At 55.6% G+C, this 16,468-nt stretch overlaps 1 protein-coding gene across 1 annotated transcript; it reads left to right on the forward strand.

Annotated features, from left to right (window-relative positions):
• Positions 1-1,013: 1,013 nt before the first annotated feature.
• Positions 1,014-9,841, forward strand: SH2D6 (SH2 domain containing 6; the record flags this gene model as incomplete). Its single annotated transcript, XM_081264579.1, has 14 exons — positions 1,014-1,075; positions 3,256-3,287; positions 3,986-4,056; positions 4,147-4,276; positions 4,728-4,846; positions 5,385-5,445; positions 6,967-7,045; positions 7,242-7,272; positions 7,370-7,394; positions 7,535-7,597; positions 7,769-7,824; positions 8,122-8,205; positions 8,368-8,526; positions 9,142-9,841. 14 exons carry the CDS (start codon positions 1,014-1,016, stop codon positions 9,256-9,258), a joined length of 1,089 nt encoding a protein of 362 aa, XP_081120705.1. The 3' UTR covers positions 9,259-9,841.
• Between the last annotated feature and the right edge of the window lie 6,627 nt (positions 9,842-16,468).

Raw genomic sequence — 16,468 nt, forward strand, 5'->3', positions numbered from 1 at the left:
CAAGTACAATGCTTCTCTCTGGGATTGGGAGAAGGTTAAAAACCATTTATTAGGTATTTGGCAAAATAGTAATAATAGCTTGGATATTCTGGAACTTCATCACCATATCCAAGACATTCAAAATAATAGAGCTGATTTTTCAGATCCTTCTTCTTTGGCTAACCAAATATTGAAGGAGTTAAATGGATTCAACCCTGGAAATATTCTTAAACACTCCGCTTGGTACATTATTGGATTATTCTCTTTGCTGTTAATTCTCTTTTGTATTGTAACTATAGGATGGCGAGTCCTCCAATCAAGAATCCGGGGACTCCAGAGAGTGAACCGCCGCCTCATTGTTAAGAATAAAAAGGGGGAATATGTGGGGAGCCATTCTGACACGTGATTGGGTGACTCCCGTTAAGGGCCTGAGGCACTCTGGCTGTGTCGGAGTTATCCCGACCCTTTCCTGATGAGAGAGCCCATCCGTGTGGGGGTGTGCGTAACCACTGACCCTGGAGACCCAATCACTGACCCTGACCTTGGAGTGCAGCCCCCCCTCAACCTTCATTGGATGGAATTCTCCCCTGAATCTCTTGTTTCCCCCAAATAAAAGGCTGATCCCCGGCGTGTTCGCTCTCTCTCTCTCCTGCTAGCCCAGAGTAATCCTCGCTGCCCTGCTGAGCGGCTGGAGGCAGGGAAACAGGGAGACCGAGCCGTCTCGGACCTAGCATTAAAATAAGGTACTGTCTGTGTGTTTTATTTTGATCTCTTCTAACTAACTGAATGCCAGAACCTCATTAATGAAACCACTGCGCAGGCCGCGTGGTAGAGTTCTGCAGGGCTGGGGGTAACCGAGCACCCTCCTGCCTGCTCCCAGGTCCGTGCTGGTGGTGGCCTGCCCAGATGGCTTGGGCTGCAGCCTCCACCTGAGCCATGGCATTTGCCTATGCAAACCCCAGGCAGAGGGAAGAGACCGCTGGGGTGAGGGCGGGGACTCTGGGAAGCGCTCTACTGGGGTTTAATGGTGGGGTATGTCCATTACCTTCTTTGCGCTCTGGTTTGTGGTCTCTAATCCCATAGGAGGTCTCTATGGGTAAGGGAAGTTGCCCCTGCCTTACAGTCAGCTAGCTAGGAGGGAAGGACAGGAATGGACCTGTGTGCCTAGCTTGACTCTTGTTTTTTTGGTGGTTGTTACTGGGGATTAAACCCAAGGACACTCGACCACTGAGCCCCATCCCCAGCCCTATTTTGTATTTTATTTAGAGACAGGGTCTCACTGAGTTGCTCAGCACCTCACCATACATTGTTGAGGCTGGCTTTGAGCTCACAATCCTCCTGCCTTAGCCTCCCTGGCTGCTGGTATTACAGGCGTGTGCCACCGTGCCCGGCTCGTGGTTTGACTCTTGTTCTTTTTTGTTGTCATTTTTCCTGCACCACTAGGGTTCCCTGTTAAACCACCCCAGTGACTCTGCATGACTTTTATTTATTTTTTCTTTTTTTGTATTGCAGATTGAACCGGGTTACCACTGAGCCATATCCCCAGCCCTTTTAATTTTCTATTTTGAGACAAGGTCTTCCTAAGTTACCGTGGGCCTTGCTAAATTACCCAGGCTGGCCTCAAACTTGTGATCCTTTGCCTCAACCTCCCCAGTCCCTGGGATCACAGGCATGTGCCACAGCACCCAGCTCTTCATGGCTTCTGAAATCCTGGTCCCATGACTCACCTGGTCTCCTCTTAAGGCCATGGCCAGCTCCAGCCCCAGGCTCTCTCCTCAGTGCCCCAGCTTCATGCACAGGTGCCTGGGCTCAATTTCTTCTTTGTGCCAATGGTCAGTCATCACCAAAGCAGAAAATGCAAGAAAGCTACAGACCTGAGAAGGTCCCATATCCACAATTATAGTGTATTTTGTGGCTCAAATGGTCAGACACCCGACCTGCCCTCCCTTTATCTCAACACTTCTCAGAAGTCAGTGTTCCAAAATTTACTTGGTCCTCAAGGAAGCCCACAAGTGCCAAAGAATCTAATGGCATCACAGGGGATCGGGGTTCAGACCCCATGTTAGAGGAGGATCTGCGGTGGTCAGCACCCAGGCAAACCTCAGGAAGAAGCCCCCCTCAGCACTCGCTGATTGCAGGCCTTGGAGAAGCCCTTCAGCTTCTCTGAGCCTCCGCGTTAGAGACTGAGTTGTGTCCCCACACTAACATGCTGAAGCTGTTAACTAAGCCCTAACTCTTAGTATGGCTGTCTGTGGGAGATAGAGATAAGAGGTCTGTGAGGACACAGGGAGAGAGGTCACATCAGGAACCAACCCCAGTGACCTGCAGAGATTCTAAGCCTCTCAGTCTGTGGCATTCTGTTGTGGAAGTTTGAGCTGATTAATACACCCAATCTCTTCTTTGAAAAGTATAGATAAAACTAGTGCCTGTGTCATGAGATTATTTTGAGAATCCAACAAGGAAATACAGACGTAATGCTGTTCATCTTTCTACAGCATCTTCACCTCCTGGAATAGTGCCTAGAGGTTCAATAAATACCCACTGAATGAATAAACCCATCCATCAAAAGTGATGATGTCACACTGAATCCCAGGGCCTATTTCTGAGCTCCTTGCTAGCCTTCATCTCTCGGCTCATTGATCACCACTCGCCAGCCAAGGGCAGCAGGAGCCAGGGCTCAGGGAAGTATGTGCAAGGGCCATCTTGTTCTTAATTGGAACTACCAGTTAAAGCATCGTTCTCTGTGAGGCTGGAGATGGTGCTGTGTGAATTGGCTCTCCCTGGCACCCCTGAGGCCCTGGGTTAGATTCCCAGCACTGGCTGAAAACCAAGCAAAACAGGGGGATGAGAAGAAGAGCAAGAGGAAGAGGAGGCATGGACATGGATCAGAGCCCAAGGAAGGCTGCCTTCCCTGGTCCCGCTTAGTCTGCTCCTAGGGGCAGAGAGACTGGAGACCACAACTGTCGGGGAGGAGAGCTGGGACTGGGAGTGGGCCCTGGGAGTGTCCTGGGTGAAGTCCACTAGAGTTGTAGGCCACAGCTGGCCCACCTTCCCAGAGCTTAGGAGATGCAAATAATGGGAACAATAGGCCCCTGTTCCCAGGTCACCAGTCGCAGATCCTGGGTTCCAGGGAGGTAGAGGTCCTGTACACTGCCATGGTGAGAGTTGGTGGTCCCAGGGTAGCCTCAGCACACAAGCCTGTCCGTGCTAGGGGCCAGGGCACGAGAGGCACTTGCTAGGCTGACTACCTGGCCCCTTCCCTCTGGCTCTTTCCAGGAGGAGCGTAGGAGCAGCAGCATCAGGCCCCAGTGAGTACCAGGGAGGGCTCTCCATTCCCTTGCTTTCACTTTGCCCTACCCTCTGCAAAGCACCTGCCCCAGGGGCAGTGCTGGGTCTACCCTACTCCAAGGACCCTACCTGTACTCCCACACCCCACTCCAAGGACCCTGCCTGTACTCCTACCCTCTGTCACCCTCGGGCCAACTCATCTACCTTTTCACCCTGAGGGCACTGGCTCTGTCCCCAGCCTCCTGCTCTTGCTGCCCTAGTGCCAGGGGCATGGTGTCCTACAACTCTAGGGCACTCACACTGTTACATGCGAGAATGTCCTAGAGTGCCAGGTCTAACTGACAGGAGCTCAAAAGCCCCCTGAGCAGAGTTGACTGCAGTCTGCTTGCAGGTTGGGGCCACCCCTTCCACCCCCCAGATGTGTGGGTAAGTGACGGGAATCCCACAAGTAGGGTGTCCCCTAGGGCCCACGACACCGCATCACTGGGACCCAGCGCTCCCACCTGTCTTGGCCAACATCTTCAGCACAAGGGCAGAGGACTAGCCCAAGTGGGACTGTGCCTGGGAGCCTTGTTTCCAAAATGCCCACCCATGGCCTTCAAAACGACCTCATGGCTCTGCCCTGCCATGGTGCTGTGTTCCTTTAGTTAAAAGGATGGAGAGGGGGTTACTAGAGGAGGGTGGACTGGGAGGAGGTGAGGCCTGTCTATCTGTTCAGATGTCTCAGCTTGGAGAGAAGATGTGCTGGGCCCCTCTCCTCTGTCTGCCCCAGAGACCTGGAGACACAGGGTAAATCCAGCTGCTGAGGCTGGGGTGGGGCAGGGGGCAGCAGGCAGAAGCTACTGGGGTCCTGGACCTACTCCATCCTTCCCTATCCAGCATCCCCTCCTAAAGGCCCGAGAAGAGGACGATGAGGAGGACAAGTATGAGCTGCCCCCCTGTGAAGCTCTGCCTCTCAATCTGGCCCCTGCGACCCGTCCTGGAGCGGAGGAGGACTCCCTGTACCTGGGTGAGGGCCGGCAAGTGGAGGCGGGAGGCGCCCACAAGGGAAGACCCTGAGTCCTTGCCTCTTCTCCCGCCTGCGCAGGCACGGAGGGGAACCGCCCTGGCTGCGGGGCCTCCGGGCCAGGCGCAGGGGCTGGAGAAAAGGAGCGGGGAGGCGGGAGGGAGAGAGCGAGCGCGTGACCGAGGCGGCCGCAGGAGGCTGGGACCCCGGCCGCGCCCTGGGGGCCGGGTGCCCTCCAGCCCGCAGTGCACCCTGCGCTGGCCTCCCACTGCGGGCTTCAGCGGCGGGCCAGGGAAGCTGGCCTTCTGGTTGCCATGGCGACGGGGATGCGCGCAGCCAATGAGGGAGGGGAGCGGGCGGGGGCGGGGGAGAACCGAGGGCGGGGGGGGGGGCGGCAGAGGAAGCCCGGGCCCTGCGGAGGAAGACCGCCCACGAGCGGGGGGGTCTTTTACAGATCGCCCCGGCCCTGGGGGCCCTTCCAAGCCATCGCCCCGGCCTCGGCCTGCCCCGGCGAGCGGCCTCCCCGCAAACGCCTCTTTCCCCTCGCGCGCCTCCTCCGGCCCGCGTGTCCCGGTGAGTACGCGCGGCACCTCGTCGGCAGGCTCGCCCATGTTTGCACTAGAGGCCTCTGAAATGTAGGGGCCAAGCTCGGAAGACAGAGCCCAGTCGCGGTCGTCCCGCCCCTGGTCCCTTCCTGTGCCCATCGCTTCAGCAGGACACCCGCTCCTGCTCCCACAGCTTGCCCAAGCTGGGACAGGAGCCAGCTCCGTGGCCCTCCTGGACCCTGGGCCTGAGGACCCTGCTCAGGGAGTGAATCAGCCCTCTCTCAGCTGCTGGTCACTGCCAGCCCCCACTCCGAATTCCATCTGGGTTATGGATTTGAAAGCTACCACTTTCATTCTGTATGTAAAAATGGAATAAAAACCAGGGAGGGAGTGGCCACAGAGGAGAGCAGAGCCAAGTGTGGTCCCTTAGTACCTTTCTTCTTGTGTCTGGTGGCGGTTTTTAAGGCTGCAGGGATGTTACACTGGCCATCCAGGCAGTCCATCCCTGCCTGCCCATGCCTCAGTCCCTCCTCCCCCCTCCCTCACAAGCCCCATTGTGCCCACAGCTGAAGGCAGCAGCGAACCTACAGGTGGCATGGAAGCAGGCACCTGACTTTGGGAGGCGAGGTAAGGGGAGTCCTCTCTTTCCTGGCTGCATCCTGGGAGGGGAGTCCTCGCCCCCCACGGAGTAGAATTGAGCTGGCTCATCACCTTCTCAGCTGCCCCTCCTTTCTACCTGCCAATCCCCAGAGGTAGGGAGTCTAGGTAGGCAGTGAGCAAATGGCCTAGACTCCAGCCCTGTCTGCACCTGGAGTAATCTCTGGGTCAGTTAAGGGACACCCCACAATGAAGTGGTCAGTCTTGAGGGCCTTCTACTGAGACATCTGAGCCAGTCCCTATAAAGGGCATTCTGGTTCTGCCTGTAACCATTGCCACCACTGTCCACAGACTAGCCCAGGATAGGGAGGTCAGGATAGGGAGGGACCTCGGGAAAGAAGAGGCCTTGCAGGGTGACCTTCTCCTGCTCAAGGCCAGCACATTCCCTTCTACTGTGCTCACTGGTTGCTAAACCCTCCAGACCTTGAGAGTGGCTTTGCTTTTCGGACCAGCCCAAAGTCATCTGGAGCCATGCCTGGCAAATGGGTGGGAAGGGCAAGCTGGACACCCACAGGGTTGGGTAGAGCATGGCTTTCCCTGGGGCTTTGAAGCTGGCTCTGAAGACCCTCTGCAGAGACCTCCCAGGGTTCTCACCCTCTCCCCGCTGGTTCTCTCTTTTTCCATGCAGAGTGGGGTGCACCCGCCAGAATGGTGAGCTGCCCCATCCCCACCTCCATTCTAGGGTTCTGGCTGGAAATCCACTTGGGTGGGTGGGTCTGGGAGGACCAGGAAAGATCCCTGAAACTAGGGGAAAGGCCCAGTGCCTCAGGCCCCTAGCAGGTGTGGGATTGCTGTCCTGAGGGCCTCCCAGCACCTGCACTTCCTGTGCTGTCTCTGAAGGGGAGGGGCTTACAGGATGCCTCTCCCAGGCAGAGGAGCACTTTTGACCACTCAAGCTGATTTCTAGAAAGGGCCACTGGTGAGAAAAGAGTGAGGTGCCCGAGCCTCCCCCATTACTGCCTCCTTCCCTGCCCCGCCCCACTGCTTAGGTCAGAGGCCCCCTCCTCCTAAAGTGAACCCCCAGGGCTGGCCACCTACACCCCTCCCTACCCTAGGTGCCAAGCCCTGTGAAGAAACCTGAGGAGGACATCTACCTGGAGTGTGAGCCTGACCCAGGTGCTGCTCGGTCCCCCCCAGACCATCTAGTCCTGCTGCATCCAACTGTCCCCAGCAGGCTCCCTCTCCTGCCCCATCTTCTCCCCACCCCCAACACACAATTACCCTCAGACACCACAAATCTCTTTGCTTCATGGCCCAGGCTGACCCACCCTGTTTCTACCGGGAGGTGACCCCACCCCGCTAGAGCAAGGTCTGGGTGGATCTCTCAGCCCTGCAGCCAGGCAAGCCTTGCCCTCAGGTTGGAAGGACTTCCAGAAAGCCCCACTGCAGAGAAGCCGCAGGCCCTGCAGCTGTTGCAGCTCCTCCCTGACCCACCGCCTGGATTTCCCGGGCTGCTTCCCATCCAAGCCCAGCCTGCCCTCTCTGTTTCAGTTCCGGCCTTGACTCGGACTCTGAGCTCTCAAGTCCTGCTGCCCCCAGTCCCTCTGCCAGTGACACCTGTGGTGCCCAGGTGAGTGCCCCACCAGATACACAGGCACATGCCTGACATCAAGCAAGGGGGCACCAATTCAGGCTCCCCCAGCCCTGATACAGTGTCCTGGGGTTGCTGGCAGGGGTGACAGGAGCAGTTGGGAGGCTGGGTTTACTGGGGTGCTACTCATGACATGATAAAGACCTGAGTTCTGTCCCCAACCTGCTCCCTGCAGGCCTACCATAACCCCCCAGGAATCTCGGAAGGTAGGAGGCTAGTATTCAAGGGAGGTGTGAGTGTTGGGAGGGAGGAGCAGGAAGACTTCAGGAGAGGGGCAGGCTAACCAGACCTCTGCTGTCCCAGGGAGCAGCAGATGCCACCTCCAAAGGTGAGTACATCATGCTGGGGCACAAACCAGCAGACCCCAAGGCCCCAGGCTCTGTAGGCCCAGACTCCCTCCCACCCCTGGAGACTCGTTCCCACTTTGCTGAGATCAGGCCTGAGCGGATCCTCTTGGACATTTTCCAGGATCTGCGCCAAGTGGGGAAGCCAAGATTCCTCCTCACTTGGGAGTTACACAAGGGCTGGCTGGTAGGTCCTAACAGGGCACAGACCTACCCACAGGGGAGCATGGGGTGCCCTGCGGTGGGCCTCAGGACTCCTCCCACTCCTGCTCCTGCCCTCACACCTGAAGTTGTGCCCAGAAGCTGCCTTTGCCCAACCCCCTCCCAGCCCCAGCACTATAGTGGCTTTTTCCAGCAGGAAGGAGATTGTCTCTTCCCTCCAGAGGGCCCCCCAGGAGCACCTCTGCTGCTCAGGTGAGAGGGGCTGGCAGCTGACTGTGGTGGAGGCCAGCAGGGAGCAGACCTCTCCCGGAGCCCTCCTGGGCAAGGCAGCTGCTCCACCAAGATCATTCACTGAGCACATGTGCAGTGCCCTGTGGGTGGGACAGTATTGAGCATGCGTGTGGTGCCCAGCTGTGCAGCAGGCACTGGCGCTTGGCTCTGCATGTGGGGCTCAGTCTGGGGCTGAGACATGTCAGCCCCAGCATCCTCTGCACCCCCCACGCCATCCAGTGCCCACACGTCTCTGAGTGGCTGTGTGTGTGCATGCAGGATGGCAGCCTGCTGGGCCAGCCATGGTATGCAGGGAACTGTGACCGGCTTGCTGTTGAGAGGGCCCTGCTTCGCTTCCAAAAGGTGGGCAGCTGCAGGTCCCTGGCCTTCTCCAAAATCCCTTCTGCTCACAGGCTGTGGCTGGCTGAGCAGACGGGAGCAGGAGACCGGGTGGTTCTGGCCCTCCTGAGTTAGGGCTGCGGTGGGCAGTTGAAGACAAGGCCCATGGCTGAATTCTCTCCACAGGATGGAGCCTACACAGTGCGCCCAAGCTCAGGGCCTCACCGCTGTCAGCCCCTCACCCTGGCGGTGCTCCTCCGAGGCCGGGTGTTCAACATTCCCATCCGGCAGCTGGAGGGCGGGGGCCACTATGCTCTGGGCCGGGAGGGCAAGAGCCATGAGGAGGTGAGCTGGAGGAGGCAGGGCATCTGGGCCAGGGGACAGATCACGGTGCCCGCCGAGGCCTAGCCAAGAGCACGTGCCAGGGGAACCCACAGTTCACATTTTCCTGGGGTGGGTAAAAATGACAGCAGCCCAAGTCCGACCTTCCTCAGAGATGCCTAGCACTTTGGGAAGAGGCCTGCCCCTCTTGCCAGGACTCAGTCTGCGCAGGGTGGGGCTTTGTGCCTGTCCTGAGTCCTGTGGGCAGAGGGCAGAGTCCCAGGAGCTGACCCATACCAACTTGCGCCCAGGACGCAACTTTGCACCCAGTGTTTGCAGGGGTGTAGTCCAGAGGCAGCCACCCACCACTTGGCTCCCCATACCAAGGACCAGGCAGAGGCAGGCCACCAGTGGTTTCCCTTAGTCTGGCCACTGGGAGCCCATGGATGCAGTCACAGGGAAGTCACAGAGGTTTGTCGGGACTGGGCTGCAAAATGACAGTGGAGCTTCAGGGGCCACATGAGAAGGAAAAATACCTGGAGAGATGTCAACACACCCCCTGGGCGGCCACAGCTGCCTCGAGAAGCTACTGGCAGCACAGAGCTCAGGGACTCATGGACGCCCTGCCTCCCTCCGCAGCTCTTCCCCTCTGTGGCGGCCATGGTCCAGCACTATGCAAAGCATCCGCTGCCTCTAGTGGACAGACACAGCGGTGGCCGGGAGCTCACCTACCTGCTGTTCCCCACCAAGCCCTAAGTCTACAGTGGAGCATACCCATACCCGCCCCCCCCTCCCGGCCCACAGTTTGCCCCTAGACCCCCAACACCCAAGATGCCTTCGGGTCTCTTCCCCGTCTCCAACATATGGTCCCTGCAGGACCCAGATAAGAGGCACTGACAAAGGTTGGCTAGAGGAAGGAAGAGGCTGCCACCATCCCTCCCTGCAGCACATCCAGGGCAAGCATGGCAGTGTCTGCCCTGTGTACTAGGCCACTTGAGGTGTCCTAGGTGGAGGCAGGATGGTGGCCCCAAGAGGGTGACCTCCTCAGGGAAGTTGAGCCACAAGGAAGCTGTGAACCACCTCACAGCACTGCTGGGACAGCAAAAGGAATCCCCTCACATTCTCTTGGGGACATAGCACCTTTGTGAAGGGCCTAGGTCACCCTGCACTTAGTACCCTCTCAATAAACATTTGCTGGATGAGGGGCTGGGGATGAGGCTCAAGTGGTAGCGCGCTCGCCTGGCATGCGTGCGGCCCAGGTTCGATCCTCAGCACCACATACAAACAAAGATGTTGTGTCAGCCGAAAACTAAAAAAAATAAATAAATATTAAAAATTCTCTCTCACCTCTCTCTTTAAAAAAAAAAAAAAACATTTGCTGGATGAATTATTTTGTACTGGGGATTGAACTCAGGGGCACTCTACCACTGAGCTACATACCTGGCTTTTAAAAAAAATTTGTTTTAATTAGTTATACATGACAGTAGAATGCATTTATGCACTTTGATATACATAGATGCAATATAATATGTGAAACGAGAATTTATATATATCTATATAATGTTTAATATATATAAAATGAGAATTTTTCTGAATATACATGTTGCAGAATCACAATAGTCATGCTATCACATATATACATAAAGCAATAATGTCTTTTCTTTCTACTATCCTTCCTATCCCCACATCCCCTCTCCTCCCCTCCCATCACTTCCTTCCACCTAATCTAAGGTAACGCTATTCTTCTCTAGTGCCCCCCCTCCTTATTGTGAATTAACATTAAAGAAAACATTTGGTCTTTGGTTTTTTGGGATTAACTTATTTCATTTAGCATGATATTCTCCAACTCCACCCATTTACTGGCAAATGCCATAATTTCATTCTTCTTTAAGTCTGAGTAATAATCCATTTTATATATATACCACATTTTCTTTATCCATTCATCTATTGAAAGACACCTAGGTTGGTTCCATAGTTTAGCTATTGTGAATTGAGCTGCTATAAACATTGGCTTGGCTGAATTAATGTAGTATGCTGATTTTGGGTATAAACTGAGGAGTGGGACAGCTGGGTCAAATGGTGGTTCCATTCCAAGATTTCTAAGGAATCACCCTACTGCTTTCCATAATAGTTATACCAATTTGCAGTCCCACTAGCAATGTATGAGTGTACTTTTTTTTACCTACATCCTCACCAACATTTATTGTTGATTGTATTCTTTATTGCCATTCTGACTGGAGTGAGATGGAATATTAGTGTAGGGTTTTTTTAAATTTTTTATTCTAATTTGTTATATGTAGCTGTAGAATGCATTACCATTCATATTACACATATAGAGCACAATTTTTCATATCTCTGGTTGTATACAAAGTATATTTACACCATTTGTGTCTTCATACATGTACTTAGGGTAATGATGTCCACCTCATTTCATCATGGATTTTACATCCCTTGCCCCCTCCCTTCCCTTCCCACCCCTCTGCCCTAGCTAGAGTTCGTCTAATCTTCCCATGCTCCCCCTCCCAACCCCACTACGAATTGGCCTCCTTATATAAGAGAAAACATTCAGCATTTGGTTTTTTGGGATTGTCTAACTTCACTTAACATTATATTCTCCAACTCCATCCATTTACCTGCAAGGAATCTCCATACTGCTTTCCATAGTGGCTGCACCATTTTGCAGTCCCACCAGCAATGTATGAGTGTGCCTTTTGCCCACATCCTCTCCCATACTTATTGTTGTTTGTATTCTTAATAGCTGCCGTTCTGATTGGAGTGATATGAAATTTTAGAGTAGTTTTGATTTGCATTTCTGTAATTGCTAGGCACGTTGAACACTTTTTCGTATATTTGTTGGTCGATTGTACATTTATTGACTGGGTTATTTGGTTTTTTTGGTATTGAGTTTTTTGAGTTCTTTATATATCCTAGAGATTAATCGGAGGGGCATGTGGTAAAGATTTTCTCCCAATCTCTCTCCCCACATTATTTGTTTCGTTTGCTGAGAAGAAGCTTTTTAATTTTAACCCGTCCCATTTATTGATTCTTGATTTTACTTCTTTTTTTTAATATTTATTTTTTAGTTTTTGGCCGACAAAACATCTTTGTATGTGGTGCTGAGGATCCAACCCGGGCCCCACGCATGCCAGGCGAGCGCGCTACCACTTGAGCCACATCCCCAGCCCTTGATTTTACTTCTTGCGGTTTAGGAGTCTTATTAAGGAAGTCAGATCCTAAGCTGACATGATGAAGATTCGGGCCTACTTTTTCTTATATTAGGTGCAGGGTCTTTGTTCTAGTGCCTGTCTTTGATCCACTTTGAGTTGATTTTTGTGCAGTGTGAGAGATAGGGGTTTAGTTTCATTTCATACCCGGCCCTTTTTATTTTTTATTTAGAGGCAAGGTCTTGCTAAATCCAAGCTGGCCTTGAACTTGGGATCCTCCTGCCTCTGCCTCGTGTCCCTGGGGTTACTGGTGTGTAATCTGACACAACCAGCTTGTCGAATTAATTCTGGAATCTGCTAAGAGACACTGAGATGGTGCCCAAGAGGCTCCATGGTCCCTGAGTGTCACAGGACAGACTGGATGGGATTGGCAGAGGTGCGGTGGGCTAGGCTACATCAGCAAGGGACAGCCAGGTCTCTACTGCATGGGGCTTTTGGCCTTAAATGGGCAGTGCCAGGGAAGAGCAAGGTCAGGCCGGTTGTATTTTCGTTTTGTTTTGCTGTGGCTGCGGGGTGAGGAAGGGAGGGAGACTGAGGGCTGCCTGTCACGGGTTAAGCAGAGAGTGGAGTTCATTAACCACCGCGTGTCCCCGGACAGCTCGGCTCTGATGGACAAGCGGGGCGGGGCGGGGGCGGGGCTCCGGGCCCTGGCGCGCCGCCCGGGACGCCCCGTGCGGAAGTGCCGTGACCGCCCCTGCGCGCGCCTCGCGAGCTCCGCGGAACAAAGCGCGGCCCTGCGGAGCGCGCCCCCGCGGCCGTGCCCGCGCCCCTCCGCGCGCGCCGCGTCCCCGCCCTCCGCTGGCCTCGGACGGCCAGGGCCTGGGCCGCAGCGATGCGCCCTGATTCTCGGCTCTGACTGCTCGCGCGCATGACGGGCGGAGGGCTGTGGCAGGGCTCTGACCGCGCGGGAGCCACGGCCCGCCACCCCAGCCTCTCCCGCAAGGCGCCCCGACTCGGTCGGCGGCGACGCCACCGCGGGCCCGCAGGTTCCGGCGGCGCGGCCACCTGCGGGTCTGTCCACCTTGGGACATTGGCCCCTTCGGTTGAGCCTCGGTACAGCCAGACCCTGCGTCCCTCCCCCCCCCCCACCCGCGGCTTTGCAGGGTCCGCAGCCCTGGAGGGGCTGCCCCCTGTGAGGACACAGGACTCGGACCTGTTGTTGCTGAGCTCTGAATTTGTCTGGCTTCCTTTTTTTTTTTTTTTGAGAGAATTTTTTTTTTTTTTTAATATTTATTTTTTAGTTCTCGGCAGACACAACATCTTTGTTGGTATGTGGTACTGAGGATCGAACCCGGGCCGCACGCATGCCAGGCGAGCGCGCTACCGCTTGAGCCACATCTGGCTTCCAAGGCCGGAGAAACTGAGGTCAGGGTCTCAGGGGGCGCCTTTCAAGGAGCGAGGCTGCGGTCTCCCGGCGGGAGAGGACAGCAGTTCAGGAAGTGGGGTCCCTCTGTGACTAGGGCGCTTGAGGGCGGGAAGAGAGCATGGTCTGAGCTGGGCTGCAGGTCTGCACTGAGGTGCCCCCTCTGCTCCTTAAGCCCCAGCCCCTTGCTGCTCAGCCCACCAGTTTGCCCTCCTGGGTGCCCTGTGGGGATAAGTGCCCCCTCCGCGGGTTGTTCTGGACTAATTGATAAGCCAGAGGTGCAGTCTGTAAAAGGCAGGCCCTGCCCCCACAAAGGCCTGGAGGTCAGGAGGGCAGATCAGAGACAAGCGGAAGCCACCACACAGTCCAAAGCCCCCAATGACTAGGCGAGGAGAGGGCTCGTAGGAGCAGACATTCTGCCAACAATGAGAGGACCCACTCCAGGGCGCTCCTCACTGCCTTGCCCTGGCTCCTCCGGTTGAGATAAAGAAATTAAGGCCCAGGAGGGGAGGGGAGTCTGAATGGAAGAGAGAGGAGAGAGGTATGCTCATTTTTTCCTCTAGAAGGAATCGAGGGGGAGAGACCTGGAAACTAGGGCCAAGGGGAGGCCAGAAGTGCTGAGCAAAGACTGACTCAGAACCAAGGCCACAGTCCCCAGGAGCCTGGTGTTCCTGCTTCTGGCCTGCTGCCTGCCCAGCCTCTTCTTGGGGCTCTTTTCCTTCGCTCACAGCCCTCAGCCCTGTCTGAGGACATCCTAGAAGCAGCCCCATGGCCCTGGAGCAGGATGCAGGCCCCCGAGTGCAGTGGGGCTGTGAGGGCTGGCCTTGCCCTCCAGGGCACCTGCCGTCCCATCTTGGCTCCAGAAGGTCCCCAATGGAGACCTAGAAGAGACAGTGGGTAGCCCAGACAGTCTTACACACACACACACACACATACACACAGGCACTTTTGTACTCCGAGAGGATCCAGAGACAGAGGAAGCACAAGGCAGGGGTGACTGTCCCAGAGGGCCAGAGGACCAGGTTTCCCTCCTGTGAGCCTCCCTCCTGTCACAGTCAGCCCTGAGCTGCAACAGAAATAAGTCAAGGCCATGATGGTGCCTCTCATATGGCTCCTGCCTCTCTAGCACCTGGAGCTATGGTGGAGGGTCACCTTTAGTTATCATTTTATTTTTGGTACTGGTGATTGAACCCAGGGGTGCTCTACCACTGAGTCACATCCCCAGCCCTTTTTATTTTTATTTTGAGACAGGGTCTTGCTAAGTTGCCCAGGCTGGCCTTGAACTTGCAATCCTCCTGCCTCAGCCTCCTGAGTTGCTGAGATCACAGGCATGTGCCACCATGCTCCATCACGGTGGAGGGTCACTTTTTTAAAGTGGTGATCTCATGGGCTAGAGAGAGACCAGACCCCAAGTTCCCAGATCCACCGAGGAGGAGACAGCAGCCAGTTGTAAGAGGATGTCCTGCAGAGACCTTAGCAGGCTGGGTCCTCTCAGGCCCTCCCCTTGCCTGCCCTTCACTGCACATGTTGCTTGCTGCCTGGGTACTTGAGTGACCTGGAAATGGAGGGGCTGAGGAGTCCCTGAAGTGGCTGCTCCCTTGCTGCACTCTCCCTGACTGCATGAGGCAAGACCAGCAGGCTCCTGGGAGCTGCCCGCCTCATTCCCAGGGCCTGGCAGCCAGCCCTACAGCTGATGCAAGGCCTGGATGGGTGATCTCAGCCTGTCCCTGGCACTAGAAGCCCCTTGCACCCTGCCTGCTCTCACAAACAGCCATTCACGCTCCCTCTATACCCATTCCCTCCGGAAGCAGGCCCTCCCTCCTTGAGCATGAAATGTTTCTGAGTCGACCCCACATGCAGCCTAGAGCAGAAGAAATGGAGGCCCTAACCCCTCAAGTCCTGCCCATGCCAGCCATTTTCTTTTCCCCTGGGACATTCCCCACTTCCTTCTACCTTTCCATTGAAAAGAGGCCTTCATCCACCGCCCAGGTAGGCACTACTAGCCCACCACAATCAAGGACCCTTGGGTGCTGCTATCTCAGAACAGGACTCGCTCTGTGTTGCTGACTAAGCTCAGAATACCTCCCACTATCTCTGTTTACAAAGTGGTCTTAAGGATCCTGGGCTTTGAGGATTGCCTTGGTGAGACCGAGGCCTAGGCAGAAACCAAGGCCCATGGGCTGGGATGTGGCTCAAGCGGTAGCGCGCTTGCCTGGCATGCGTGCGGCCCAGGTTTGATCCTCAGCACCATATACAAAGATGTTGTGTCCACCGAAAACTAAAAAATAAATATTAAAATTCTTAAAAAAAGAAAGAAAGAAAGAAAGAAAGAAAGAAAGAAAGAAACCAAGGCCCAGGGGGCTGCAGTGGCAGAGCGGGGTCCTGCATGCGGCTCGGTCTTGCCCACCAGCACACCACACATGGGCAGGAGGTGGGCTCTGCGCAGGCTTGTCACTGGACAGCCCCATGAGGCAGAAAGGGTGGCTTCTCATGAGCAGCAGCGGGCAGCAAGTGGAGGCGTCTGGGATACCAGAATGTGGATTGGGTAGGGGGAGGGAACGGAGACTTCAGGGAGCACACGAGGAACACAGGAGCTGCCCACTCACACAGGCTCCTCCATCACTCTGAGTGCAAGCTAGCACTGGCCGGGTTGGAGCTGCTGCCTGGGAGCCAGGGCTGGCAGCAGGACTAGCCATGGCTATGGCCGGCCTCCCTGCTGACACTGGGGCTGGGCAAGGCCTCCCTAATCTGGGCAGTTCTTTCTGGCCCCTGCCTTTTCTCCTCAGCCACATCCAGTCCCCTTCCTGACCCCCACACCCACTTCCCCAGCAGCTGTGGCAGCTGAAGCGAATTCTGAGACTGATGAGCTCCAGTGTCTGGGACTGTGGGCAGGTGAGCACACAGCACCTATGCCCACAGCACTTGTGCCCACGGCACCCGCCCCTCTCCAACTCCAGCTGGCAGCCTGGCAGGCAGGCCCGTGGGGGAGCAGGAGGCTCTGGAAAGTCAGAGATGAGATGCCCAGCCCCAGGGCTGGCCTGCAGGGTCCTCCAAGCCCTTTCTTCTGCTCTCCCAGCCCCTCAGGGTCCAAGGAAGGATATCTAAAGAAGAAAGCCCCTCTCTGGCTCTGCCCTGAGCTTGAACCATCCCTGAAGCACTGACTCACTTTTGCTGCTGTGAGAGGTTCCAGCCACATGGTATCACAGTCTAAAAGTACAAAGGAGTATGACACAGAAAGCGGGTCTCGCCCACACCTACCACTCAGCTGCCCCATTCCCTCCCCAGGGGCCCCCAGCTGCTAATCTGCGGTGCCTCCCCAGACATGGGCTTAATCGATCACTCGGTATTTGGGCCCACAGCTACGGCTGGGCCATAGCCT

The sequence above is a fragment of the Spermophilus citellus genome (genome assembly GCF_964194105.1).
Source record: "Spermophilus citellus genome assembly, chromosome: 13".
NCBI classification, from domain to species: domain Eukaryota; kingdom Metazoa; phylum Chordata; class Mammalia; order Rodentia; family Sciuridae; genus Spermophilus; species Spermophilus citellus.